This window comes from Aquarana catesbeiana, linkage group LG05 (genome assembly GCF_042186555.1).
Source record: "Aquarana catesbeiana isolate 2022-GZ linkage group LG05, ASM4218655v1, whole genome shotgun sequence".
NCBI lineage: Eukaryota > Metazoa > Chordata > Amphibia > Anura > Ranidae > Aquarana > Aquarana catesbeiana.
The window spans coordinates 457209554-457235719 of record NC_133328.1 but is presented as its reverse complement, the minus strand read 5'-3'; the positions used below and the strand labels follow the sequence as shown (position 1 = coordinate 457235719).

Sequence of the window (26166 nt, the reverse complement as noted above, 5' to 3'; positions counted from 1 at the left end):
GGAGACTTTGTCCTGCGGACTTTCTGAATGAACGGACTTGCCTACACACGATCAACCAAAGTCCAATGGATTCGTACGTGATGACGTACGACCTGACTAAATCAAGGAAGTTCATAGCCAGTAACCAATAGCTGCCCTAGCGTCGGTTTTTATCCGTTGGACTAGCATACAGACGAGCAGACTTTTCGACCGGACTCGAGTCCGTCGAAAAGATTTGAAACATGATTTATTTCTAGGTCCGTCGAACTTTTGGGGGAAAAAAGTCAGCTGGAGCCCACACACGATCGAATTGTCCGACGGACTCCGGTCCGCCGAACCAAGTATGCCGTAAAGTCCGGTCGCGTGTTCGCGGCATTATAGCTGCAAAGAGTGGGCCAACTCAATATTGAACCCTACGGAGTAAGACTGGGATGCCATTAAAGTTGATGTGCGTGTAAAGGCAGGCATCCCAATACTTTTGACCATATAGTGTATGTGGTATAGCTGCGATCGTCAGGAGCAGGAGAATTCATTTTGGGGTGTTCTTTGGTGGTAGGTTATGGTGGTAACAAGAAATATACAGCTAAATTTTAAAAAATGATTTTTTTTTACTATTTTGGGACAGTTTTCTGATGATAAAAAATAGGAGATATCCATTACCATTTACCACCAAATGAAAGTCCAATCTGACCTTAAAAAAACACCATACAAAAGCTTATAGTAGAACACCAGGAAAGGTACTAAATACACATATGGGGCCTGATGTACCTGCCAAGACATTGCATCCCTTACACCTGATCTCTGAACTTTGCATCACTTATTTCTGAACATTTGCGTCACTTACTACTGAACCCCTGCACTCTCTGTCCCTTTAAGCCACAGCCAGTATTCAGAGTAATGAAAATCACACCTAACTTTTGCTGCGGTGATCTGCGCCATACTTTTTCTCAGCTGTGTGGGCCCAACTTATGATCTTGCACACGGGCCCACTGCTTTCAGAAAATGCCCCTGTCCTGAGCTCATCAGGACAGGTAGATGTGTCTCATCTCTGCTTCCTTGCACCACTCTGCATATCGCGTATATCATAGATGAGTAGAGGGTACAGCGGTGAGGCAGATAAGCAGGGGGGTACAGCAGTGAGGCAGATGAGCAAGGGGGTAGGTACCATGGTGGAAGAGATGAGGAGGGGGTTCAGCGATGGGACAGAAGAGCAGGGTGCTACATTGATGGGGCAGATGAGCAGAGGGTTACAGTGGTGGGACAGATGAGCAGGGGGTTCAGTGTTGGGTCAGATGAGAAGGGGGTTTAGCGGTGGGACAGATAAGCAGGGGGTACAGCGGTGGGGCAGATGTGCAGGGGGGTACAGTAGTGGAAAAGAAGGGGGTTCAGCAATGAGACAGAAGAGCAGGGCAGTACAGTGGCGGGGCAGATGAGCAGGGTGGTTCACTGTTGGGCCAGATGAGAAGGGGGTTACAGTGGTGGGACAGATGAGAAAGGGGTTACAGTGGTGGGACAGATGAGCGGGGGGGGGGTTCAGTGTTGGGCTAGATGAGAAGGGGGTTACATTGGTGGTACAGATGAGCAGGGGGGTTTAATGTTGGGGCAAATGAGAAGGGGGTTCAGCGATGGGACAGAAGAGCAGGGGGTTCAGCGGTGGGACAGAAGAGCAGGGGGTACAGAGGTGGGGCAGATGCGAAAGGAGGTGTATTGGTGGGACAGAGGGGGTTACAGTGGTGGGGCAGAAGAGCAGGGGGGGACAGAGATGGGACAGATTAGCAGGGGGGTACAGTGATCTAATGTGTGAAGGTGTAGAAATTGGGGCTGATCTGAGGACTGGAGGTGTAGGAATTGGGGCTGATATGAGGACTGGAGATGTAGGAATTGGGGCTGATCTGAGGACTGAAGGTATAGGAATTGTGGCTGATCTGAGGACTGGAGGTATAGGAATTGGGCTGATCTGAGGACTGGAGGTATAGGAATTGGGCTGATATGAAGCGTGGAGTTGCCGGAATTGGGGCTGATCTGAGGCGTGAGAGTGCAGGATGGTAATGTGTCACTAAGTAGTTTACAACATTTACTAAAAAATCCTTTTCGCAATTGAGAGTGTGAAGTTGACATTTTTGTGTTATAAAATCGGCACGCTCAATTTTCTTTGAAAACATTTTTCAGCACACTGTGCTCAAAAGGGTGCCTACCCCTGCTATAGCGTATGCTAAAAAGAAAAAAAAAATTACTGTGCACCGCTAAACTGTTCGGGTTTGGCTTGAAGAAAAAGTGCAACCCTAATGCCGCGTACACACGACCGGACAAAATCCATGTTTTTTTTCCAACGGATGTTGGCTCAAACTTGTCTTGCATACACACGGTCACACAAGGAACGCTGTGACGTACAACACGTACGACGAGCCGAGAAAAAATGAAGTTCAATAGCCAGTGCGGCTCTTCTGCTTGATTCCGAGAATGCGTGGAACTTTGTGCGTCAGAATTGTGTACACACGATCAGAATTTACGACAACGGATCTTGTTGTCGGAAAATTTGAGATCCAGATTTCAAATTTTGTTTGTCGGAAATTCCGACGGAAAATGTCCGATGGAGCCTACACAGAATTTCCGGCAACAAGCTCCCATCGAACATAGGGCTGTTGTCAAGACAGATTCATGTACTAACACTAGATACATTTACAAAAATACATATTTTCATATAATGAATACATAACTATATTACTTAGGGTTTTCCATATTTGCTTGGAGTTCAGTTTGACCCTACAAATCACATTTAGATGCAGTTGCTAAATGGTTTTGCTGTCTGTGCCCAGTAACCTTAGCCTGGCAGATCTTTTCTAGGGCACTCCAGCGAAGGAAAGGTTAAGATTAAGGAAAAGGCTGTGTTTGATGTTATATCAAAGCCCCCTTTGATCAAGATTAGAATATTGTGCCGCTTTTCCATAAAGGAAATGTTTGTCTACAGAGATCTGTATCTCTACACTGCTGTCACATGTATCACGTTTTACACTACATATTTTATAAATTCGAGACACTGACTTTTACTAAATGAATGTATAACTTCCCCTGTTCAACATAGCCTAGTATTTTTTAATACATACTTTACTATACATATACAGTGCCTTCCAAAAGTATTCACACCCCTTGGCTTTTTACCTATTTTGTTACATTACAGCCTTTAGTTCAATGTTTTTTTAATCTGAATTATATGTGATGGATCAGAACTCAAAAGTCTAAATTGGTGAAGTAAAATTAGAAAAATATATACATAAAACAATTTTTCAGAAATAAAAAACTGATAATTGGCATGTGCGTATGCATTCACCCCCTTTGTTATGAAGTCCATAATAAGCTCTGGTGCAACCAATTACCTTCAGAAGTCACATAATTAGTGAAATGATGTCCACCTGTGGGTAATCTAAGTGTCATATCTGTCATTACATATGCACACCTTTTTGAAAGGCCCCAGAGGCTGCAACACCTAAGCAAAAGACACCACTAACCAAACACTGCCATGAAGACCAAGGAACTCTCCAAACAAGTAAGGGACAATGTTGTTGAGAAGTACAAGTCAGGGTTAGGTTTTAAACAAATATCCAAATCTTTGATGATCCCTAGGAGCACCATCAAATCTATCATAACCAAATGGAAAGAACATGGCACAACAAACCTGCCAAGAGACGGCTGCACACCAAAACTCACAGACCGGGCAAAGAAGGCATTAATCAGAGAGGCAGCACAGAGACCTAAGGTAACCCTGGAGTAGCTGCAGAGTTCCACAGCAGAGACTGGAGTATCTGTACATAGGAGGACAATAAGCCGTATGCTCCATAGAGTTGAGCTTTATGGCAGAGTGGCCAGAAGAAAGCCATTACTTTCAGCAAAAAACAAAATGGCACGTTTTGAGTTTGCGAAAAGGCATGTGGGAGACTCCCAAAATGTATGGAGGAAGGTGCTCTGGTCTGATGAGACTAAAATTGAACTTTTTGGCCATCAAAGAAAATGCTATGTCTGGCGCAAACCTAACACATCACATCACCTAAAGAACACCATCCCCACAGTGAAACATGGTGGTGGCAGCATCATGCTTTGGGGATGTTTTTCAGCAGTCGGGACTGGGAAACTGGTCAGAGTTGAGGGAAAGATGGATGGCGCTAAATACAGGGATATTCTAGAGTAAAACCTGTACCACTCTGTGTGTGATTTGAGGCTAGGACGGAGGTTCACTTTCCAGCAGGACAATGACCCCAAACACACTGCTAAAGCAACACTTGAGTGGTTTATGGGGAAACATGTAAATGTGTTGGAATGGCCCAGTCAAAGCCCAGACCTCAATCCAATAGAAAATCTGTGGTCAGACTTAAAGATTGCTGTTCACAAGCGCAAACCATGCAACTTGAAGGAGCTGGAGCAGTTTTGCAAGGGGGAATGGGCAAAAAATCCCAGTGGTAAGATGTGGCAAGCTCATAGAGACTTATCCAAAGCGACTTGGTGCTGTGATAGCCGCAAAAGGTAAATCTACAAAGTATTGACTTTAGGGGGGTGAATAGTTATGCACATTGACTTTTTCTGTTATTTTGTCCTATTTGTTGTTTGCTTCACAATAAAAAAAAAACATCTTCAAAGTTTGGGCATGTTCTGTAAATTAATGATGCAAATCCTCAAACACTCCATGTTAATTCCAGGTTGTGAGGCAACAAAACACGGAAAATGCCAAGGGGGTGAAAACTTTTGGAAGGCACTGTACATATTATACTATACATCTGTTTAAGAGCCCTGTCACACTAGACTGAATTTTCAGCACACAAAATTGCATTTAAAAAATGAAGGATAACGTTTAAGATTTGTTCTGAAAGCCATTTGAAAAATGTACTCATACAGCATTTTTCATCTATTGATCCACGAGTTCTCATTTAAGTAAACAAAACTGGATGCTAAATGCACCAAAAATACTATATTACACGTCAAACTTACACACATGTATTTAAAGCACCTGGAGTGAAATTGGTCTAAAACCAGGCGGCAATTTATATTGAAGCCCAACTTGAAAAAAATATATTTTTCCAAGTTTTGGACGGAGTGGGGAAGTGTTTGAACTTCTGTCAGGTTTCTATTGCTGTCTGTCACCACTGGCCCTAGAAGAGGAAACTCTGTCATTGATGAAAAATCTCTCCAAGCGGGCAGAAGCAGCAGAAAAAAAAACACTTATTTGGTAGAATGGAGAGCAGTCAGAATTTTGAGGCTGGGGTTACATACAGTATATGCAAATTGGATGCGGGTTTCCCTGCATCCAATTCGCATGACAGGCGAGTGTGACCAGCTCTCAATGGAGCTGGTACACACAGCTCCGGGTGGCCTCAGTCCGGATTGCAGAAGGGTCCTATGCATCTTTGGGTCTGGTTCAGGTGCGAATTTAGGCAAAAATTCAGACCTGAATCGCACCTGTACAAAAACACACCAGACCCCATGCTGTGACCCCAGCCTAAGTGTACATTCCTTTCCTTGCTAGCCAGCTCTGGTTTCCAGTTCAACTAATGGAAAATCTCTCTAGCAGGGACACAGGTGGTAATGAAAATGGTAGAGGAGGGAAGAGTTATAAACTCTTCTAGGTTTCTACTGCTATCATGTAAGCCTAATGTTAGACTTTAAGGTACTTTTAACAATATTTTTTATTAAAAAAATGGTGATTGGTGGTTTATACATTTGTGTTAAGTGTCTTACAGTGTGTAATGGCGGTGTAGAAAAACTGTGCACCATCTGTTAACCTGTTTTAAAAACTGACATATACTTGAAAAGTGAAGAGCTGATGTCATATAGAGAGTATCTTGTAAGGTTAATTGTGGCAGCTCACTTAAAAAAGTTACAATTTGACTTTGATTTCTTGTAAAAATTTACAGTACATTTCTTGACATGTGACAGTGCCTATGCACTTGTCTTACCCACTCATGATTTTGAGGTCTGCTACTCTTGGAAGAGTGGACTGGAAAGTGCAAAATCTGATGCAGCTCTGCATAGAAACCAATCAGCTTCCAGGTTTTATTGTCAAAGCTTAATTGAACAAGCTAAAGTTAGAAGCTGATTGGCTCCTATCCACAGCTGCACCAGATTCTAAGTGGTCCAATTTTAGTAAAGCTGTAGTGTCTTTCTTTGTTCTGTAGTGACAGCTGATGAGGGCATTACTTGCTACTCATTGTTTTTCTGAGGGCTTGCTGGAGAGGAAGCTGTACCTAAGGACTTGCAGTGCAAGAATCTCCTTGCTTCTAATTAATTCATTCCACAAATCTTTTCTTTTTCCATTTTTCTGTTGTCTGCTGATGCCTCGCCCTTCTGTGCTGCTGCTGTCTTTGGATCCTTCTACCTAATTAACATCCACCAGTCATCAATTCACCTTACAGTAGTTAATTATATCATCAGCCATCAAGTCAGGCACATCTGATATGAGAAAGCAAAGCACCACTCCTCTACTAATATGGCCCATGCCAAATTGAGATGACAAAGCCTAGTAGATTAGTCTTGGGGAAATGCTCAGCTAATGAGGCTAATTAAGTTTTAGCAGCCCCTTTAATACTTTAGTTGAGGGCCACGGTACCCTGGATATACAGGCTTCTTAACAAGAACTTTTCTTTGCTGCTCTGTGCATAGCGGTTGCTGGAATATCTGTGATATGTTCTTGTGTTTGCACAGATAAACTGTTGGAATGAAGAGGTCAGCTCTGTACACAATTTAATATGAAATATTACATGCTAAACCAGTTAAACAGGTTGAATCTGTATCTGTTGGCTGGTTTACTCAGAGCAATTAAAAAATGTCTTTGTGTGACTAGCATAAAATTACAATTTTGTTGGCAGCAACGGATAATATAAATGTGATTTAAATACAGAAGTGCTAGTATTAGAGCCTTTGATCTTATGTAATGAGAATAATATTGTTGAGGATATCCTGTATCCGTGACAGACAATACCCATCTAGTTGGAGGAAGAGAGAACAAAGTCAAAGCTTTCTTCCATTAAATATACTTTCATTGAGGCAAACACAGGGCAGGGTGTGCTTAGATCTGCCCAACTACACTGGTGGAAGATGATTATAATGATCTATTGAAATGAGTTTTGGGGGGCCCTATGAAGCAAATCATAACAGATCCAGACCAATCCATTTACACTCGTAAAAGTTTACTCCAGAAAATAATACCTTTAAAATATGCAAATGCTGTTGACCACCTTCCCTGGCTCATATAATCAATTTTTCGGAAAGGACCATAGCTTTTACTCAGAAGGAGTGGTGATGCCTCCATGTTCTGGTCAAATTCTGCCAATAGGCACCAGATACCCAGGGCTATCTAAAGCACCGGTTGGGATATTACTTTAGCACTTTGGTCAGTTTACCAAAATCACTCGTTGCCTGAAGTTTTTCTTTAAGCTGTTCTATATTCTAAGTACTTACACAAGTAATAATAGATATGAATCCCACATATAAACTTTATTTTGTATTACTGCATAATTGTAAAAGATGTAGAAATATTGTATAACCATCTAAATCAGACATACATAAAATGATCTAAAGTGAGATTCAACCCAGATTGGCCTAATACATAACCAGCTCCTATCCACCACAAAGGTGAGCCCCATGTGCACTTGGGCACCATTTTTTTCATTTATATTTTTCTTAACTGTAATATTATTTTAAAACCCTTGTTTTAACAGGGGCAGGCCAATTCAGTCTTATGGTCTGCTATCTTCTATTTAATTTGAAATCTAGGTTTGATTTGTATTGCATAGTTACATTCTTCCAGCTTGGACTAATGTAAGTATGCATATTTCATACCTCAGCAATTGCTTTTGAAGCTGCAAATCACTGTAGTAGTCAGTGCTACTACAGTGATAGGAGCAATCTCTTGGTCCTGTGCAGCTTTCCTTCTGCATAGTAACCATAGGCACTTACTCAGCATTGCCACCATTCACAGAAGGCCTTGTATTTTTTTTAATAAATAGTGACCTCTGATTGGAGGAGGTAGAGAGGCAAGGTGGTGACATCAGGATCTCCTCCTCATCCAGTCACAGAGCATTTTGTAACCAAGCATGTATACTCCCTGCTATTGTAATACTATCTAATTTGGTCATTGGTATAGGTGACATGCTTCAAGTGGGGTGCCAAAAACAGGGCCTTTCTCAAACACCAGGTCCGTACTGATTGGTGCTCTTTTGTAGCACCAGCATCTCAAAAGGTGGGTAATAAATAGGAAGGTGGCTTATACCCCCTTCCATGCTGCCATTGGTTCATTGATTTCGGTGGAGGCACAGCCTTGCCTTTAAGTGAACTTGTTCTTTTCCCATGCAGCGCAAAGCAACATGTTGATATTAATGCCTGCTTCCCCAGCGGCACATACTCCCTGTTCCTTTGGCTCCTTTCTAAGGAGAGAGAGATTGAGGTCCTGTAAAAAGTTTGAGTCACTCTAGTCAGAGTTTACACATGTTTTAGAACTGTTTACTGACCCCCCGTGTGACAGTGCTGTGACAACCACTAAGTATGCATATGTCACATGTTTCCCTATAGTAAGGAGTACTGTGTATTTTCTTTGCTCCCAGCAACTGAATGGGCAACAAAGGAGCAAAGGAAGGACGATTAGGTGCTGCTGTAAAAGCAGTCTGCATGGGCAAAGCACAGGTTTTCCTAAAAGAAAATATTTCAGGATAGAAATACAGATACTACAATTTAACTACCTAGCAAGTCATTGAGCTGAAAGGAGCATTTAGCTAGTCAAGTTGGAGCTCTAGACCCATATAATTGTTTCAGGGTGGTGGCTCACTAAGTAGTGAATGAAAATAGCGATTCCAGACCTTACAGCAGTAATGGCAGCTCCCATATTTCTATCCTGACAATTAATCAAGAAGCAAAATAAATGTGCAGTATGTCTTTTCAGTTTTAATCATGTGCAATTTGATTGATTTTTTAATCTTGAAAAAGGAAATGTAAAAGTTCTAACACAAAGGTGTATGTCTTGTTACAACTTGCAAGGAGCGTGTGATCATTGGGATGTATAGAGCAGTGAACCTGATTCCTTCACCAGCCTTGCTGTGATCAAACAAAATGTATATACAGTACATAAAAGACAGGTTTCTGCAATTACTGAAATCTCAGTCTATTTACAAAGCATCATCTGTGATAGCCATGTATATTTAAATGACATATGAAGTTAAAGAAACATTGTAGATAATCATGATATGTCCATTTGGCTTAGGCATGGCTGAAAGAAACCAAACACTAAATTAATAATGTGCCTTCATATATTAATTCAATAAATTTCTAGTTTTGTAAAAAAAAAAAAAATCCCCTCCAGGTGAACTACATTTTTTATTTCAAAAACTTTATTTTGGAGCCATACTTCCTGTGCCGACAGACACCACTCAGATATACTTTATCTAACCTTCAAAATTAAGCCAGAGGTTTCCTTTAAAGTGACACTGTCGCTAATTTAAAAAACATCAGAAAAACTGCTGACCACTACATCATTACTGTGTCCTGTAGACCATAGGCGTGTGCACAGGGTGTGCCAGGTGTGCCTGGGCGCACCCTAATCACCCCGTGTGGTGCATATTTCCAATGTTTAGTCCCCTGATATGGTATGCAAAATGGGAAATGACTGGACGAATGTCGCTGGAAAATACTTCAAAAACTGGTTTACTTTTAACATTTGATTTTGGAATGAATGTCATTTCACAAATGAAAACCACATTCACTGTTAAAAATTTGTTTGTTAGAAAAAAATTCAATACAGCACCTTCGAATTTTCTCTTAACCATGGTCTAAAACAAATGTATGATTGACCCTAATAACGATTAGAAAAATGAACAAACTGAAAATTTCAAAAGAAATTCTACCATTGTACAGCAGGCTTTACGCTAAAAATCTGGAGGTTATAATTTTTCACTTACAGCTTTCAGAGTTTGTAAAAGACCCCTCAAACCATACATTTTCTGAAAGCAAAGGACTGTTAGAATAAAAAGAAGGTGTTAATGATTTTTTAGGTCCTGCAATAGTTGTGCAAACGTTTACCAAAACTATATTTTCGCTAAAAATTCACGTAAATCATTATAAGCAGATACAAACACAACATACCGTATTTATTGGCGTATAACATGCACGGGCGTATAACACGCACCTTAACTGCAAAGTTTCCGGAAAAAAACTTTAATTTTAAATAAAGGACTTTGAAGCAAAATAAGTGTCAGTGCCCATCAATGCAGCCTTATCAGTGCCCATCTGCAGCCTGATCCATGCCCATCTGCAGCCTCTAATATGCCCATCATAGCAGCCTATTTAGTGCACATCTGCAGCCTCTAACATGTCCATCATTGCAGCCTGTTTAGTGCCCATCTGCAGCCTCTAATGTGCCCATTATTGCAGCCTGTTTAGTGCCCATCTGCAGCCTCTAATATGCCCATCATTGCAGCCTGTTTAGTGCCCTTCTTCAGCCTCACCTTTGCCGATGATTGCAGCCACAAAAGTTCTGGATTACACAGATCCGGGATCTCCTGTGTACCCGGGGCTCAGTCACTCACTGTCCCGCCTGGCTCATATGATAGACAGAACAGTGGTCCAATGCCGGGACAGCGGGGCGGGACTGTGTGTGTCTGAGCGCCGGGGACACAGGAGATCGCGGCTCTCAGCGGCGCTCCTTCCCTCCTTCCACTCTGAGGCAGCAGGAATCGGCGTACAAAATGCACACACGATTTCCCCTTGATCTTCAAGGGGAAAAAGTGCGTGTTATACGCCGATAAATACAGTAACTTACAAAAAAATTCCTACTAAATTTCAACTAAATCTAAAAGATAAAACTATTGAGTTAATAAAAAAAAGAAATATTTGCAAATTTGAAATGTCTTTTTGCGAAACTGAAAAAATCAAAAGGTACACAAAACTGTAAATAAGCAATCTGGAGGTTGGCTTTCACCTATGCATTTGTCACTGCATAAAATGAATCAGGCATACATCTCATTACAATGCACTGCAATACTATGTAATGCACTACCACACACAGAGTTGAATGAATGGAATTTAAAAGAAAATTGAAAAAATAGGAAACAATATCAAAACTGCAATGCGCTGTCACAATGGATTGCAACGCATACCAGCACACTGAATATGGGCACCTTAACTGATGCTCAATGATGTGAATGGGCCCATGGTGTGTTGGTGCACTGAAGCGTGCCAACACATGTAAGGTGTATTATCGCTATGTCACATATTATGTGGTGTGTGTGGGAGAGGGGTGTTAGGCCTCAACTACATGGCCACAAGGGGCTGCACAGCATCAAGAATGAGCATACTTCTGTGCTTGGGAGTCACAGGCGATTGCATACAGTCGTAGGCAATAGCATGTACAAAAATCCTATTTTGACAGTTATGCAGCCAGTGTGCATTTGAGGTCGCTCAACCTCACCTGCATGCCTGTCAATTTAGGATCTGCAACTGTAGAGCTGCTGCGTCTCATGGAGTAACACGGGCTGCGTGCATAAAGATCCAGGCAGTTCCAGGTGCATAAACAAAGTGCTCATTCACGTACAACAGGCCCCTATGAATGAAACCTTAATTACGTTTTTTATTATTTTTTACAATTTTATCTTTTTCATGCTGTGTTAAATTTGAACAGCCCTCTCTGGCTGCATAGTAGGCTTCAGGTGGGTAGCCAGGGGGCAATAAAACATTGGTTCAACACCCTGTTTTATGCCAGGTATACTAAATAAGTAAAATTTAGATTTTTTTTCTTTGTCGAAAATCAGGACATTTCAGCAAAATTCACCATTTTGCCAGAAAGCATTGGGGTCAATTATGAAGGCAAAATGAAGGGGCTTTTTGGCGGTTTACAATTGTTAATTCATTTTTAAACATTTATTATTTCTATCATTTATTTTTGGAACCACTTTTAAGAAAAGTCCTTCTTTCTTGGTGTACCTAGAAATAAATCCGGTGGCAGCTGTCACTGACATGGCTGCATATTGGCAGTCCCAGGTTTGCTACTGTTTAAAAGTTCACAGAGAGCACAAGGGCATATTCAAAATCCTGCTCTGATTTACTCGAAATCTTTCTGCTCAGACATGGCTTATACATAATAATTTATGAAGCTCTTATTTTGTAAATTTCAAGCTAAAATGAATATATACAATCCTAAAAGAAGCCCTTGAGCTGCAGTTCTTCATAGAATGTATTCCAAAAGTTTGATTTAGCACCTTGAAGTTGTATGAGAGCTGCAGGAATTTGGAACGTGGCCAATTTTCTTGCACGCGGATTCTGTGGTTATGGTGGAATTCCACTCCATGGCAGGCCCGGGCCTTTCATTATCTCTCATTTGCAGCCACAAGTGAAGCCACTAACAAGTGGAGAATTTGACATTGCTGGTTATTCCCCCGTCTGGCCAGTTCAGCAAATGTTTAAACTTTATGAGTGTGCTTGCCTGGATTTAAGCGACGCAGCTTGATTATTATTTATAATAACAAAACTAATGGAAGGATGACAACACTTTGACAAACAGTGCCGTTCGCTTCACTTCATTTTTGAACCTTATCATGCTCAGATTACCCCAGGGGAAGATAAGAACTTAAACAAACAGGTTTGTGTGTGAAAATGGCTCTTCGGCTCAGGGTCTTGTTACTTAACATGGTCTCTGAGGAGCTGCAATTAGACTAAATAAAATGGCAAGAAGCGGACAAGCACAGATGAAAAAGCCAACCTTGAATTGACTGCCTGTGTTCTCCTTAATTAGGTTTTATTTTGCGCAAAGCGCATATCATGTTTTACTAATGTTATTTTTCTGGTCCTGAGAAAAACATATTAAGATTATGTTATACTCATTACTGCCTAGGCATTTCAGCTGGCTTTAACCCTTTTACTGCCATGGATGCAAGGGTTACCTCAGAACATAATTACTTGCAGCAGGCTGGCTCAGCCATGCACTGATCAATTAACAACATTAAAGGACAAGTTTGCTTTAAAAACTGCTAGCCTACCCTTCTTACCCCCCTAATTTTGGATGGCCACACACTATACAATCTGCATGTACATGTACAATCTCCTTTAGATAATACCAAAATCATATAATATGAGGGAAAACCTAAACAATACTTTCAATTTACTGTATATCTAATCAGGCAGGCTCTCGTACAACATAGTCGATGGTAGATCTAAAGGAGATTGTACAGTATATGGTCACCTTTATATAATCTAGATCCGTGTCCCCTCCACTTAGACGGGTAGAAAGCTAATCCTAATATAAGGCAGCAGAGGTTTTTTTCATAACATTCTTTTACGCAACTCATTGACGCAAATGAGCCCTTGCTGTTGCTCTAGAAGCAATTGCTCGATACCTGCTGCCTGCCTTATTCTAATAAACACAAATCAAAACAAGCAAAGTTGTCTTGTGCAAACGTAAAAGTTTCATTTATGATAATGTCTATGGAAGGGGTCAGTATTCTGAGTCACTAACCCAGAATCAGTATGAAGCAAGGAAAAACAAAGTGAAACCATAATGCTTTATCTGCATCCTTGCCCCGGTCAGATACTAAACATACTAAAGCCACAGGATCAGCATGATAACTCACATTTTTAGAACCCAGATAGCAAGCAAGTGAGCTGCAAGTGTGAAAATGACTTGCTAAGCTATTGCTAGACTTGCCAGGCTTCACGAGTTTGTTGCACAATTGCAGCAAGTCCGCATTTCATGACTCCAGATCAACTTTCTTTGCAAACATTCTACAGGTCTGCTACAAGTTCTGGTTCCGTAATGTTGTGCAATAGTCATCCCACCACAGGGGTCCCTGTGGCTTGCAGGGTTCTTGCAGTAGACTCACCTCTTGCTAGAGACTTGCCACACAAATTTGCTACAAATTGCAAAAGTGTCAACTAGAACTGGGTGCTTCAAGTGCTCTGCAAGTGTACAACTTACCAATGAAAATGTGCAGCAAGTTAACAAACCTACAATACAACACTACCACAAATTTGTAGAAAGTTATCCTTGCTATCTGGGAAGGGGATGAGCTATGGCAGACTATATTTCCCTCAGAAGAAGTTCCCTTTAAGTGTCACTAGTTATGAGTAAAATGTCCTTAAAATTTAGCAAAAGTTGCCATTTTGGCGATATGCATTGGAGTTCAAGGCAAATTGGGGAAGACAAAATTAAGGTCATTTTTAAAAGGGAGATTTAAATGGAGGGTTATGGAAAATCCTTTCTTTTTGTATGGTCTTCCATATAAGAAATATGATTATAAAGAATAGTGCTTACCTTGGAATTCTGTAGAGCAGGTTGGTAACTGGATGGTCTGTAATACATCCTCTGGGAGGTGTCAGTATGAACATCCCCTAAGAACAATTCTTCTACTAAATGATCCAAGTTGTGATGTAAATACTGCTTTTCCACACGGATGAGCTGAAGTTCATGCATTGCAAAGTTAAGAGCCTCTAAACATCTACAACTGTTGTCTTCCTTCCACAAATCGTAAGTGCCATCTATTTTCCAGGGCGTGCCAGGGGGTATAATACCAGGACAAGTGGTGTTTACCATCCAGGTGAGTTTTTCAGCCATGCTTTCACTGTAGGGTATCACTTGTACGCTGTGCAACTGATAATCAGCCTCTGTCCCACCACGGATGATCCAAGATGCTTGCCGAAGACGGATCTTTCCACGAATGACCAAGGTGTATGTGGGATTTGTACAATGGTTTCCTCCATAATAGAACTGATAAGCTTTAAATGTATTATTGTTATAAAACCTGTAGGATCTTGTGATAAATTCCGGTCCTGATCGAAGTTCACATCTGTAAAAATATGACAAGATATTCACAACATATTGATCAAGGCAAAAGCTATAGCAATGCTATATACAGTGGGGACGGAAAGTATTCAGACCCCCTTAAATTTTTCACTCTTTGTTATATTGCAGCTATTTGCTAAAATCATTTAAGTTCATTTTTTTTTCCTCATTAATGTACACACAGCACCCCATATTGACAGAAAAACACAAAATTGATGACATTTTTGCAGATTTATTATAAAAGAAAAACTGTAATATCACATGGTCCTAAGTATTCAGACCCTTTGCTCAGTATTTAGTAGACGCATCCTTTTGATCTAATACAGCCATGAGTCTTTTTGGGAAAGATGCAACAGGTTTTTCACACCTGGATTTGGGGATCCTCTGCCATTCCTCCTTGCAGATCCTCTCCAGTTCTGTCAGGTTGGATGGTAAACGTTGGTGGGCAGCCATTTTTAGGTCTCTCTAGAGATGCTCAATTGGGTTTAAGTCAGGGCTCTGGCTGGGCCATCCAAGAACAGTCACGGAGTTGTTGTGAAGCCACTCCTTTGTTATTTTAGCTGTGTGCTTAGGGTCATTGTCTTGTTGGAAGGTAAACCTTCGGCCCAGTCTGAGGTCCTGAGCACTCTGGAGAAAGTTTTCATCCAGGATATCCCTGTACTTGGCCACATTCATCTTTCCCTCGATTGCAACCAATCGTCATTTCCCTGCAGCTGAAAAACACCCCCACAGCATGATGCTGCCACCACCATGCTTCACTGTTGGGACTGTATTGGACAGGTGATGAGCAGTGCCTGGTTTTCTCCACACATACTGCTTAGAATTAAGGCCAAAAAGTTCTATCTTGGTCTCATCAGACCAAAGAATCTTATTTCTCACCATCTTGGAGTCCTTTAGGTGTTTTTTAGCAAACTCCATGCGGGCTTTCATGTGTCTTGCACTGAGTAGAGGCTTCCGTCGGGCCACTCTGCCATAAAGCCCCGACAGGTGGAGGGCTGCAGTGATGGTTGACTTTCTACAACTTTCTCCCATCTCCTGACTGCATCTCTGGAGCTCAGCCACAGTGATCTTTGGGTTCTTCTGTACCTCTCTCACCAAGGCTCTTCTCCCCCGACAGCTCAGTTTGGCCGGACGGCCAGCTCTAGGAAGGGTTCTGGTCACCCAAAACGTCTTCCATTTAAGGATTATGGAGGCCACTGTGCTCTTAGGAACCTTAAGTGCAGCAGAAATGTTTTTATAACCTTGGCCAGATCTGTGCCTTGCCACAATTCTGTCTCTGAGATCTTCAGGCAGTTCCTTTGACCTCATGATTCTCATTTTCTCTGACATACACTGTGAGCTGTAAGGTCTTACATAGACAGGTGTGTGGCTTTCCTAATCAAGTCCAATCAGTATAATCAAACACAGCTGGATTCAAATGAAGGTGTAGAACCATCTCAAGGATGATAAGAAGAAATGGACAGCACCTGAGTTAAATATATGAGTGTCACAGCCAAGGGTCTGAATACTAAGGACCATCTGATATTTCAGTTTTTTTCTTTAATAAATCTTCAAAAATGTCAACAATTCTGTGTTTTTCTGTCTATATAGGGTGCTGTGTACATTAATAAGGAAAAAAAATGAACTTAAATGATTTTAGCAAATGGCTGCAATATAACAGAGTGAAAAATTTAAGGGGGTCTGAATACTTTCCGTCCCCACTGTATGTCTCTGTCTTCCTGTCCAAGTAACAACTGCTCCCTTTATTTTGTATCCTGTTTTCACAGGGCTGGAAAAGAGGCAAAATCTCTCTATTGGGGTTACAGACAACAATAACGCATTGACTGAAATATTTACTTATTTCTAGTCTACCCAAAGCAATAATACATTTTGGCTGTTTTTATCGCTGTCTGGTTTCCCGCTGGATAGATTTACTTTCTCTAATGGTAATGGTGACCACTGTCCCTGGTAAAGAAGGTGATGGAAAACCCAACATTTCTGAGTTGTCACAGGACCAAGAGGTTAAGGGAAATCTTCAGAGCAACAAGGCATTTTATGAGAGGATATCCTTTGGCTTTGGAGAGATCTTCTATTGTTTCCTGCTGTGTCTCTTAGGCTGGCTATATTAGTATAATTAATATTCGCTATTGTCCTCCTGATTCTCCTCCCAGTCAATCAAGAAGCAGTTCCTGAGACCCAATTGGCCAAGGAGTCTTAGGACTCCTGGCCAATCGGGTCTCAGTCAGGACCCACTTCCTGTTTGGCCTGGAGGAGAAGTGATGGTCCCAAAGCGAGGAGCTGTGGCCCAGATCCATGTCTGCTTGATCTGCCTCCTTCCTAAGGTAAGGAGGCCTCTGATTGCTGCCCCATTCCTTTCCGTCTCCCGCGGGGGTAGGGTGATATCACCGCATTCCCGTCCATCTCCCGTGTGCAGGGGTGTTGGCATTGATTTACTGCCCCCCAAAATATTGAGCACCAGCCGCCACTAATCAGCTCTCACACACTGTAACTGCAGTCTCTCCAATTCCTCTGTGCCACTGACAGGTGAAGAGAGATTTTTAACACAATCTGCACTTTTGAAAGGGTGTAGAGAGGAAAAGACTGCAGATAAACAAGTAAAACCTATGTAAGAGGATTTGTTTCATCTCACTGGGTATATGTGAGGGTTTACAACCACTTTAATAAGAAAACATTAGAGTAACAGTACCACTGCACTTCATTCCTTTTTTAGGCTGAGTTAAATCTCAGAAGGGACAGCAGGAGGTAAATGTAATGAATAATTTCTATTTATATTCTGTTGCCTTTACAGATATAATTCCTGGAGCTCACCTTTAAAGCTTTGTTCACACCAATGCATTGCGAGAATGTACTCACAATCCCGCAATGCACAAAAATGGGCTGCCCATTTGCAGATGCGCAGCAGTACATTATTCTTAATGCCACCCTTTCGCATCTTGCTAACACACATTTTAGTGTGGCGCTATGCTTCTTGCATATAGGGAAGCCCATTGAATTTAATAGACTGCTCTAAATGCAATGCGCAGGAACACGCAAAAAAGTGTGCACGGTCACACCTCCTGGCGTGAATGGAGCCTAAGACGCTTTCATATATGATGGACCAGTAACAGGAATTTTCATTTAATTTTACAGTAAACTGGGACGTTTCAGTTTAAAAACTACAATCATCAAAAAATGTGGTATTTTGTATATTATCTATTTATTGCTTCTTTCGCAGGTTGAAGGGAACTTGTCAGGACAGAAATATGAAAGTTGCCACTCCTGACTTATTTTAATGTTGCAAGTTGTGCACCAGTTCCCATGTTTTACTACATAGTTGTAGTCACTGGTATAGATTTACTAATGGCAAATAGACTGTTCACTTTGCAGGTGCAGTTGCTCCAGAGCTTAGAAAATGAGGGGAAGCTCTGTTGACTTCCATCCTCCAATCGTGTGCGAGCAAATAGGCTGTTTTCTTTTTTACATTTTTCTAGCATGTGATTGGGTACGAAGTGAAGCTTCACCCCCATTTACTAAGCTCTGAAGCAACTGCACTTGCAAAGTGCATAGTCTATTTTCCTTTAGTAAATCCACCCCACAGAACAATGAAGCAGTGTAGTGTCAGGACACTTATCTGGCATTCTTACTTGTTCCAGGTCAGTAACCCAATAAGTAGTAAAGCAACGACAAGAATAATAACAATCGGGATAATGGTGTGAACTTGTACTCTTAACAAAAAGTTATCAGTAGCAGTTTTTAATATTTATTTCCTGACAGGTTGCCTTTACAGAGAACCATAGAAACATCAGATTTTGGAGCACATCAAATTATTTGTATCGTGTGATAGTTAACCAAAACACCAAACCAAGTTCCTTCATTAGAGCTGGAGGTCCTAAGTTTTCTACTTTGTCTTGTAACACTTAATTCAAGTCTGATTTTTTTTCCCCTCCTCTAGCGGGTTTGTAGAGCACAATAGTAAATTCTTTACTGGAGCACAACATCTATGTGTTTATATAATCTGCAAGTGCTATGTCAGTTGTGGGGAGTGCGGCTTTGAAAAAAAAATCTCAGATACATTAATGACCACAAAGCATAATAGAGTTGGTTCTGTTTACTGAAACTCTGAAAGAGCCCACTTTGACATGAGAATTAAAACCTGTGAGTTACAGTCTCGTAAGGAATGAATGTACTAGATTCTAAATATAAATGTAAAAAGTAACAGCCACAATTTGCCAAGCACTTCTAAAGCCAGACAGCAAGGAAACTCTCCATAGACAGGTTCCCCTGGCATGTCCCATGCCAGACCTCAAGGAAACAGGAGACTGCCTGTTGTGGCTGGAAGCTCTACTAGCTCATGAGTGGACACAGGAACTGTCAAACCAGAGTAAGCGCAAAAACAGTGTCAGAATTACGCAGTGGTTGCCCCGTAGACACGGCAGCTTAAAATTTTGACAGCAGTGGTCACTGTGGCTCATTGTTTGTGATACACACTTATCATAATAGGCCTATACCCCAAAATGCAGTGAATGTCATAAGCTGAAGAGCCTTTTAAACATATGGAACTGAAATAAAAGAAGCGTTTAGCTGAATTCTACTGGGATAGGGGAATGTATGCACAGCTCACCTCTCTCCTGCCAGATCTATTTAGCTGATTCTGACATAAACCTGGCAGAACTGAAGACATTTATTAACAACATTCATATAGGGGTGCCGCAAACATTTGCTTTTTTCTATGACTGGTTAGAGAATATTGTATAAAAACATTACAAATTCCCCCTCTCTTGTTGTCCTCCTTCACTCAGCAATGATGGCCTGATTATATAATATCTGTTCTTATCTACCACGCCCAATGAAGAGCCTGACTAACATCCCAAACTTGTAAACATTCCAGTGCAACAGGTGATAGGAGCCTAATGTGTGTTGATCATTTCAACCACAAGAAAACAAAATCTCTTTGATATGAGGATAAAATGTTTACCCTGTTGAGACCCACTGTCCCTCGATCATCGGAGGCATCTGCACAGTGACTCGAGCTCCATTGTGAAGATGTTTTAGCATGTGGTGACATTGTGATTCTTTGTAGGATCTCCATGCAGTTTTCTCCAAGGACCTGTGCTGTGACCTGTCTGTTAATAGCACATTGGACCCACTTCCCAAACCTGGAAAAGAACAACAAATCATGTCAATACAAAGATTTTAAATCTGCAGCTCATTTTTAATAACACAGTGCAAAGTCCCAATCCTGGGGTGGTTTAATAGCAGATGCCGCCCATCTTCATCCCTCTCGTCCATTAAGAGAAGCCCATGCATTGGTTATGCTGAATGTAGCATGATCTGTACATGGGGGACAGCTTGATGAAGTACAAGATTCTCTGCCCCATGCACAGATTTTGATACATGCAATGTAATCAATGCATGGGTTTCTTTCAAAGGATGAGAGTGGAGGAGGTCCTCATCAGGAGTGTCCTCTATTGAATTCAGTTCAAAGACCCCAAACCTATTAATGTAGAACTAAAGGCAAAGCTTTTTTTTTCTTCCTTTACTGTAAAGAGTAAGGGAAGGTTATAACCCCTCTCAGTTTTATTTTTGTTATCTGAGTCCCATTGGGGAGATTTACCTTCACTTCCAAACATATAGCCCAAACAGTAAGTGTGAGGAAATCCCTGCTAATTAGGGGAATTCCTTGGGCCCCCCCAGGTCACCAGAACCAGTGTGCCCATTGAAAGATTCCCCCTCTTTTTCTTGGGACAACCCAAAATTTTGGATTTTCTGTTACTTTCACTCACAGTGAAAATGGTAAAGAGGAAAACAAGGAGGACACAGACAGCAATAAAAACCGATGTTCTAATCTAGCTCCACCCTGTCCAAAACTATAAAAAAAAAGTTTGCCTTTAGTTATACTTTAACTAACACAGTGCTGGAAGTTCAAAGACAGAACGAGGACTGGCATCATTGCAGGTAAGTTAGATCACTAAAACTGTAGGAATTTTTTTTTTTGTAAACGTCAACTCTAATGTGATATTAAAACCCTCTTTAACTGAACAGGTAGCACCATACCTCATGTCCCGCTATTGTTGCTGTTCCCTTTGTCTCGGCACCTTGTGATTGCAGCACAATCTTCAAATAAAGTCTATGACCATGGTAAAGCCACCTATAGGGTGACTCTGCTGCCATACACTGCCTCCCTAGAGCCACCCTGAGGAATATGCTTATAGCAGGCTCTACAAATGTTTTTTTTTCAGTATGGGCTGGGTATGAGTAATCTTGAGACATTTAATTTCAATTCAGGGTTCAGGCACGCATGAGCAGAGACATAGGGGAGGTAAGATCATCTGACACTATAGTGAGCACTCTCCACTCCGAAACTGTAGGCAAGAGGCACTCAGGATTGAGAAGCACAAATTGTGAGTTCTTGTGAATACACTGTAAAAAAATTACTGGGGAATGTTTCCCTGATTGGTTAGAATGCAGCTAATTTGGAAAGTTTGCTTGTACTTTAAAGAGACTCTGTCAGCATCCCATACCAAATAGGATAAGCATCCCAAGCTGTAGCATTCTCATAAGTATATGCTGTATTTTGAAAATTCTTTTTCCCCGCTGTGCTGAAAATAGACCTCTTCTTTTTTATCATCTCTGACACCTCTACAATCCAGACACATGCAGCTGCTCCCTGTCCCCAGTCCTGACACAAGACAAGGTCCTGGCAGGGGCCGGGGAAGCCTACGCTGTTTACAAACACTGTTTCTTCAGGAGCTGTGCCGTGACTGACGGCTCTCGCGCGCATGCGTGGGAGTGATGTCATCGCGACTCTGGCCCATCACAGCAACAGAGCCCGCGAACCCGGAAATAACTCCGGGAGACATGTCGCTGGTCACAGCGGTGTACGGGGACCACTGCAACAGTTTTGATCTAAGGTAAGTATTTCATGAGCTAGTATTTCCTATTCCTATCTCCAATTTTAAGCGTCGCCTATGGAAAATATAGGGTACTGACATGTTTAAGGTTTGACACGTTGGGTATCTATTTACTCGGTGTAACCTCTGCTTTTATATTTTACCAAAAAATTGGGTAATTTATTGTGGTTTTGTACCCCCTAAAATCTCATTTTAATGTGTTTTTTACTAAAATGTTTCCTAGACCTTTGCAACAATATTGTGTGACATAAAAAATTGGCACTGCCACTATTTTATTCTCAAGGGTGTCTGCTTTCAGAAAATATTTAAAGTTTTATGTAATCTTCAGGCCTAAAATTATTTTTTAAACGTGTGCAAAAAACAGCTCTGGCTGCAAAAGGGTTAAAGGATAAGTTCACCTCCGGGAACATGTTCCACCCGTAAGATTTGTTAGTTAAAAAAAAGGGCTCCTAACTTTTTTAGCTGGCTTCTAGATTCAAATCAAATTTGTCAAGCTCTGCATTAAAGCATATCTAAACCCATAATTATATAAAGTTTATACAAAGTTATATAAAGTTTGTAACTAAACGGATACAAGCTGGCCATATGCGCCCCTGTCAGTGTTAAAGAATTTGTTGCAACCCTCTAACTGCCGAATCTGCTGGTTGCTGAACAGCTTGGTCTGTTAAAGGAAGTTAAAATATATCAGACTTACTGGCAGGTTCAATGGGTAATAAAACTATGTTATGGAGGACTGAGTAAACAAAAGACAGGCAGACTATATCATTTTTATTTTGCCCACAGTTCCACTTTAAAAAGGACCTTCAGTCATTTTTTCAACTTTCCATCTATTAAATCTTCTGCCCTTGTTGTTTTAACTTTGGATAGAAACACATTTTTTTATGCCAGTAAATACCTTATACAGCCCTCTTCCTGTTTCTTGTCTGGTCATTAGCCTAGGCTTATGACATCATGCACAGCTCTCTCTCTCACTCTTGTGGAAGTTTGCCAGGAAGGGGGGGGGGGGGGGGTAAGCCAAAAGAGGGCCAATGGGAGCTGCAGGGCTGCAGAGTTGGAAGTGTGCCTGTGAGTGTCTGTGTAAATCCAGGAAGTGAACAGTTAAAATGGTCGCAGCCAGACTAAGTGGAGGGAGATTTCTGCAGCATATTTGGCAAATACAGAATCACAGTATATATAAAATAATATGCAAAGTGGTTGGAGGGAAGCTTCAGAATGGCAAAGATGTTTTTATTACAAATTATGTGAGCAGGCTGCAGTTCCTCTTTAAGCTGTTTGGCTAAATGTCAGCTTTAAAAGTCAAAGATTTGGAGGGGTAGTTGCTTAAATGAAGTGTTTTTCTCCGTAAATGTTAGTTTCTTTAGAAAAATGATAAACCTTTTCAAGCCTCAGCCATAGAATTAAGCTCTTGGACCATCAAAGCACCTAGAGTTCTTTGGTTGTTTTGACTGATGTACATAAACAAATTAGCTCTTATTTTAGAAACCATTCCGATGGTTGTGCCAACACTAATCTCAGAAGGCCCTTGTCAAGTTCTAAGGGGGAGCCTAATATTTCCATTGGGTACTGCTCTGAACTTGTTAATACAGAGAAAACAAAAAAGATGGTTGTACATATAAATTGGTGGCTATTAGTAACAGCAACATACTACAATCTATTGACTAGACTATTTTTATAGGGTCCCCCAAAAGGTATATTTTAGTTACATATGAAGCCTGGTGAGCTGAGTTAGCCCTTGGTTTCTCATATGTTCTGGATACTTTAGCGAGATCTCCCAGTCAAATGTCCCAGCTCATGTCCAACTGAGAATTGTGGATGTTCCCACCACCTGTTCTCTAGGACCTCCTACTGCATTATCCATAATATAACATACATTAAAGAGTGTAACCCCACATAATGGCCACAACTGTTGTGTAGATTTAGAAAGTCAAACACATAGCTCTCACCAATAGAGTTATAGCAACTATCAGGTGATTTAACTCTTCAACAACTAAAATAAATAAATACCAGTTTTGGGGTGTACTTACACTTTAATACTGGGATTACAAAGTAACTGTCTGTTCACTGTTAAAAAATCCAACATTACATAAAATTGGCAAATAAAACAACAGGTTCCATTATTAATGAATCAATAAGAACTAAGTTATCAGGCATAAACTGTGACCTAGTTTACTTTGGATGAACATGCTAGCTGTATTGCACAATGCTTCCTGTACACCTTGCCCAAATATAATTCTGTCAACAACATCAATGTCTGAAAAGGGTAATGTGCCCAAAATGCAGGAGATCCAACAGTATACAGAATTGGCTTCTCAAAACTCTCCTAATCTGTTTTCGTGGAAATGAAAAAAAATCTGGTAATGAAGAAAGATGAAAAGGTTCATTGTTAGAGGATAAACCATCACAGAGACAACAAACATGAAAGTGACAGCAAGGAAATAAGGATCATGCGGTTCAAAGCTTAAATACTGAATTTTAGAAGAGCTGACCCAGTTATCAAAAAAGCAGGTGCATATTGTCACATGTACGAAACTGCTTGACCCATCAGCAATTGCTCTGTGTACAGCAATAAATGTGTCCATTATTATTGATTTCTAAAATTAATTAATTGTGAAGGACACTGGATGAGCCGGGGATCATATGGGAGTCTGATTTTTTTTTACTATTGGATTCCCGCTGTCAGCTGTCACCATAAAATTCACATGGAACTGAATGCTAACCAGCAATCTGCCAGCACCGATGGTTTCCATTTGTAGCCCAGTTTTGAGCAACCAAATAATTGTAACTGTGGTGGAAAGTGTTCAAAACAACTGAATCTTAAGGTAACTTTAATCCATTTTAATTAGTTGCTCCAAACTGGAAGACAGCTGAAACAATGAATGGCATATTCTGTGTAATACTTATTAATATTAAGGAATTCATTTTGTAGTCAAAAGCTGAGGAAATGCTGCCAAAAGTGTAATTTGTATGATCAACACTGGGTTCTGGTCAAATTCAAGCACTGAATGTGGTGATCACATGATAATCCAGCTGTGTAAGGCTTATAATAGTTAAAAGTGTTTGTTGATGAAAGTGAAATAACTAAGGTTTGGTGTGCAAGGTATGTCTTTTTACTGATGACACAAAGGTGTGCAATAAGGTGGACATCCCAGGTGGTGTCTGGAACATGGAACTTGATTTGGCATTTCAGGAAGATTGGTCAAAACAGTGGAAACTGCAGATCTATGTTTATAAATGTAAAATAATGCAGCTAGGAAAAAAGAATCTCTTGATAGAGTACAATACAGTGAATACAGTGTTGGTCAGCACTACAAAGGCAAAAAAATAGGGGTACTTATTTCAGATGATTGCAAAATGAGCAAACAGTGTGGCCATGCAGTGGGAAAGGTGAATAAAATTCACTCAAGGGGTCACCAGCAGAAATAAGTTGGTTCTGATTCCCCTATATAGATCTTTAGTTAGACCTCATTTAGAATAGGGGATCTAGATCTAGTTCTGGGGATCTCACTGATAAAAGGATATTGATAAGACAGAACGAGCCCAGAGATGGCATCAAAAATTGTGAAAGGTCTGAGGGATAAAACATAAAGAAAGACTTCAGGAACTTATTATGTACAGTCTGGAGGAAAGAAGGGAAAGGGGAGACATGATTGAAACTTTTAAATACATCAACGGGGTGAATAAAATTCAGGAGGGCAGTATTTTCAATATAAAGCCAAGATCAAGAACATGGGGACATCACCTCTAACTAGCAGAAGGAAAGTTCAAAACGAATCTTAGGAAGTATTATTTTACAGAAAAATCAGCTGTGTCCACCTTCCCCCTTTTTATGAGCTGTGCCCATCCTCCCCTTTTCTTAGAGCTGTGTCCATCTTCTCCTTTTCTAGGAGCTGTGTCCATCTTCCCCTTTTTTATGAGCTGTGTCCATCTTCCCCCTTTTTTATGAGCTGTGTCCATCTTTCCCTTTTCTATGAGCTGTGTCCATCTTCCCCTTTTTCATGCGCTGTGTCCATCTTTCCCTTTTCTATGAGCTGTGTCCATCTTCCCCTTTTTTATGAGCTGTGTCCATCTTCCCCTTTTCTATGAGCTGTGTCCATTTTCCCCTTTTTTATGAGCTGTGTCCATCTTCCCCTTTTTTATGAGCTGTGTCCATCTTTCCCTTTTCTATGAGCTGTGTCCATCTTCCCCTTTTTCATGAGCTGTGTCCATCTTTCCCTTTTCTATGAGCTGTGTCCATCTTCCCCTTTTTTATGAGCTGTGTCTATCTTCCCCTTTTCTATGAGCTGTGTCCATCTTCCCCTTTTCTATGAGCTGTGCCCATCCTTCCCTTTTCTTAGAGCTGTGCCCATCCTTCCCTTTTCTATGAGCTGTGTCCATCTTCACCTTTTCTATGAGCTATGTCCATCTTCCCCTATTCTATGAGCTGTGCCATCCTTCCCTTTTCTATGAACTGCGTCAACTGTTCCCTTATCTATGTGCTGCTCCCATCCCTTTTCT

At 40.9% G+C, this 26166-nt stretch overlaps 1 protein-coding gene and 1 long non-coding RNA gene across 2 annotated transcripts in view; one reads left to right on the top strand and one right to left on the bottom strand.

Moving 5' to 3' along the window:
• APCDD1 (APC down-regulated 1) overlaps positions 1-26166 on the bottom strand; it is an 84366-nt gene that overhangs the window by 6688 nt on the left and 51512 nt on the right. The window contains 2 exon segments of the mRNA XM_073631337.1: positions 14255-14786; positions 19737-19917. Of these exon segments, the coding sequence (XP_073487438.1) occupies positions 14255-14786; positions 19737-19917 (713 nt within the window).
• Positions 20662-26166, top strand: part of LOC141145058 (uncharacterized) — a 50416-nt gene continuing 44911 nt past the window's right edge. Inside the window, exon 1 of the long non-coding RNA XR_012244505.1 lies at positions 20662-20716. This is a non-coding gene — a long non-coding RNA (uncharacterized lncRNA). The remainder of the gene's footprint in view (positions 20717-26166) is intronic.